The sequence below is a fragment of the Humulus lupulus genome, chromosome X (genome assembly GCF_963169125.1).
Source record: "Humulus lupulus chromosome X, drHumLupu1.1, whole genome shotgun sequence".
In the NCBI taxonomy this organism is placed as follows: Eukaryota; Viridiplantae; Streptophyta; class Magnoliopsida; order Rosales; family Cannabaceae; genus Humulus; species Humulus lupulus.
Genome location: NC_084802.1, coordinates 44061274 through 44064150, shown reverse-complemented (window position 1 = coordinate 44064150; position 2877 = coordinate 44061274). Strand labels below are relative to the sequence as shown.

Sequence of the window (2877 nt, the reverse complement as noted above, 5' to 3'; positions counted from 1 at the left end):
TGACAAGGAAATTCATGGTGGACCGAATCTTTGTGGTAAATATGTGAAATTATGCATTTATTTTGTGTGATTTAATATATTCTTTATTTCCAATGATTTTATTTTGTCTTCTTTCTCAATTTGGAATACCATGATTTGTATATTTATTGTCTTGTACCTTGTTTAGAATTTTTTTTTTAAAAAAAAAAAGGAAAAGGTCAATAGGAAGATCGTGTGGGGTTCTTTTTCTAGTTACTTTTTTGTATTGCCATTTTATATCTATTCTACTTCCTTTTATAAAATAAAATAATAAAAAAAAGGGTAAGTTGTTTTATGTAGATCGTGTGTTTTAAGGTTTGTTTCCTTTTTATTTTTTAATTAAAACAAATTTTTTTAAAAAAAAAAGGAAACCTCTTCTTGCCGTGGGTGTCCAAATTGGGTAAGTTTTGTCCTTAAAAAGCTTGACACTATCCTTTTTCTTCTCACCCACGATCTCTCTAAGTCACCTCTTCTTCTTCTAATTTTTTTTCTCTCATTTTTTTGTAAGTGTTTGCTGTTTTTCAGAGAAGGAACAATGGTGAGGACTCGTGGAGCTTCCTCTAAGAAGACCCCTGCTTCTCAATTGAGAATGGTGCCCTCTCCATCGCCTCTTCCATCTGTGTCAACGGCGCCTCCATTTGTTCTTGCACCTGCCTCATCTGTTGGGAAGACTTGCAAATCCAAGGCACGCAAGAAGGTGTTCTCCCTCTCTAATGAACACCCCATGGTGTTTCCTGATATCACAGCTGATATTGTTGATGTTGCACCACCATCTGAAGTGGTGGTGCCCTCTCGAGCCAAGAACCCATCTCCTCTTCCGATTGATTCGTCTCTGACGGCTAGGGAAAAATCAAAATCTGTTTCATCTTCTTCCAAAGCTGCTGCTGCTGGGTTACTCAAACTGCCCTTGAAGCCGAGCCAGTCCAAGAAAAATTATGTGGCTCCCAAAAGGAAATTGGGATTGGACACGTCTTCTTCCCCCTTGACTGCTGCCAAGAAAAGATTGAAGGCTCATCCCCCTTCTTTTTCTTCCTCTGAATCTGACCCTGAGAAGAAAAGTTTGAATCTGAAGCAACCCGTGATACCACCTTATCTGATGAAACTGTTCCTGACAATGCAGAATCAGAGGTTGAGTCTGATGAGCCAGAACAAGAAGACATTGTTCCCTCTGAACAAGAAGCCAAATCTGACTCAGAGCCAGTTGGATCTCCTTTGTCATCCAAGGCTAAAGGGAAGAGACCTATTTCTGATTCTACTCCTTCTCCAAAACGTTCAGGTGTAAATTTCAAACCCTATTCTTCAACTTTTTGTTATAATGATAATGCTCGTGATATGGTTCTCTATGCTCAAAGGAAATTTATCATTGAGAGAAATTATGTCTTGAGTGATCATCGACCTTATGGTGTGCTAATAATGCTTCAAGATCGCAAATGGACAGGTTCTTTGGTTAAATTTACTGGTTTTGTGGATAGAATAGTCAAGGAATTCTATGCCAATCTTACTAATGAAATTATTGAACCTAAATCTCCTCTGTATTGTAAAGTGTTTGTTAGGGGCCATTGGTTCTCTTTTTCTCCTCAAGTCATTTCCCATGCTTTGCATCTTCCTCTTGATGTCGAGGAAGATGATGATCTTGCCACTCTTGACAAGGATACGGTTATCACTGAATTAGTAGGGCAAAAAATGGTATGGCCATCTAATACAGTCATCTCGGTCTCTAATCTCACTTACACTTATGCTGTCCTCCATAAGTTTGCCACAATGAATTGGAAGCCAACTTCTCACACTGCAACTATCTCATTTGACATGGCTTCGTTTTTATACAAGGTGGGGACCGATATTGGTATAAATTTGGCTATGGTCATCCATGATCAAATCATTGGGTTTCGAAAAGGTAATAGGAAAAACTTGAATCTTCCTTTTCCTCAAGTTATTTATAAAGTGTTGAGTATGTAGAAAAAAGATCTCCAACGTGATCAAGAAGACTTGGTGGCTCCCACTACTGCTTCTTCCTACAAGGCCTCTACTCCTCCTACTGAAGCCACTGACGCTCCATCAACCAAGAAAGTCAAGCCCCAATCTCTGAAGTTTTCCTCGAATGACATTCCTCATGCATCCTCCTCTGTTCTCACAAATTCAGGTCTTGTTGCTACAGAAATAACTATTGTTCGAGCTTCTGTTGATTCTTTGGCTGCTCGAGTGATGTCAATCAAAGGACTGCAACGTTCTGTGTTGGATGCTGTTCAAACTCTGTCCAAGGATCCAGTCGTTTAGTTTGTCTTATTTTTATGTCTATTGTCCTAAGAACATTGATACTCTCTTTTATTTTTTGTTTTATGGTTCTTTGACTTCTTTGAAAGACACAAAAGGGGAGAGCAGATACTTCCAAAAACCTGCTTTGTTTGTAAACCTGCATTGTTTGTTGTTTTTGTTTAACTTTGGACCTTCTTATTTTGAGGGGGAGTTAAGTCTAGTTTCTTTATATGTTTGTTATAAGTTAATGCATGTTTGCAGGGGGAGTTTTTTCTCTTTACTTGTAACTAACATTTGTGTTGCAGGTTTTTTGAATTTATTTTGTCTATCAAATTGCCAAAGGGGGAGATTGTAAAATCATTTATTGGCATATTTGACAATATTGACAAAATTAATTAAAGAAGATTTTTCGAAATGGGTAGTTTCCTGTGTTTGTTGTGATATGTTTTCTATAATCAGATTGTTCTATATATGTTATAAAATAAATATATAATTTCCTATAAAAGAATATATTTTCTTGAAATTTGTTTATATGGAAATTATTGGTATTTATTTTTATTTCTTGATCTGATTTGTTTGTCTAAAAAACCGTGTACAGCTTGCAGA

General features: G+C 36.9%; 1 protein-coding gene across 1 annotated transcript; it reads left to right on the top strand.

Moving 5' to 3' along the window:
- The first annotated feature begins 553 nt into the window (after nucleotides 1-553).
- Nucleotides 554-2292, top strand: LOC133805765 (uncharacterized). The gene is made up of 3 exons (XM_062243923.1): nucleotides 554-1076; nucleotides 1139-1845; nucleotides 1975-2292. Exons 1-3 carry the CDS (start codon nucleotides 554-556, stop codon nucleotides 2290-2292), a joined length of 1548 nt encoding a protein of 515 aa, XP_062099907.1.
- Nucleotides 2293-2877: the final 585 nt, after the last annotated feature.

Bases quoted from the DNA above. Each gene is read 5' to 3' on its own strand.
- LOC133805765 (XM_062243923.1), top strand. From the start codon at position 554: ATGGTGAGGACTCGTGGAGCTTCCTCTAAGAAGACCCCTGCTTCTCAA. The intron at 1,077-1,138 runs GTTTGAATCTGA...CTGACAATGCAG, and splicing joins ATCTGACCCTGAGAAGAAAA to AATCAGAGGTTGAGTCTGAT. The intron at 1,846-1,974 runs GTGGGGACCGAT...TTGAGTATGTAG, and splicing joins TGGCTTCGTTTTTATACAAG to AAAAAAGATCTCCAACGTGA.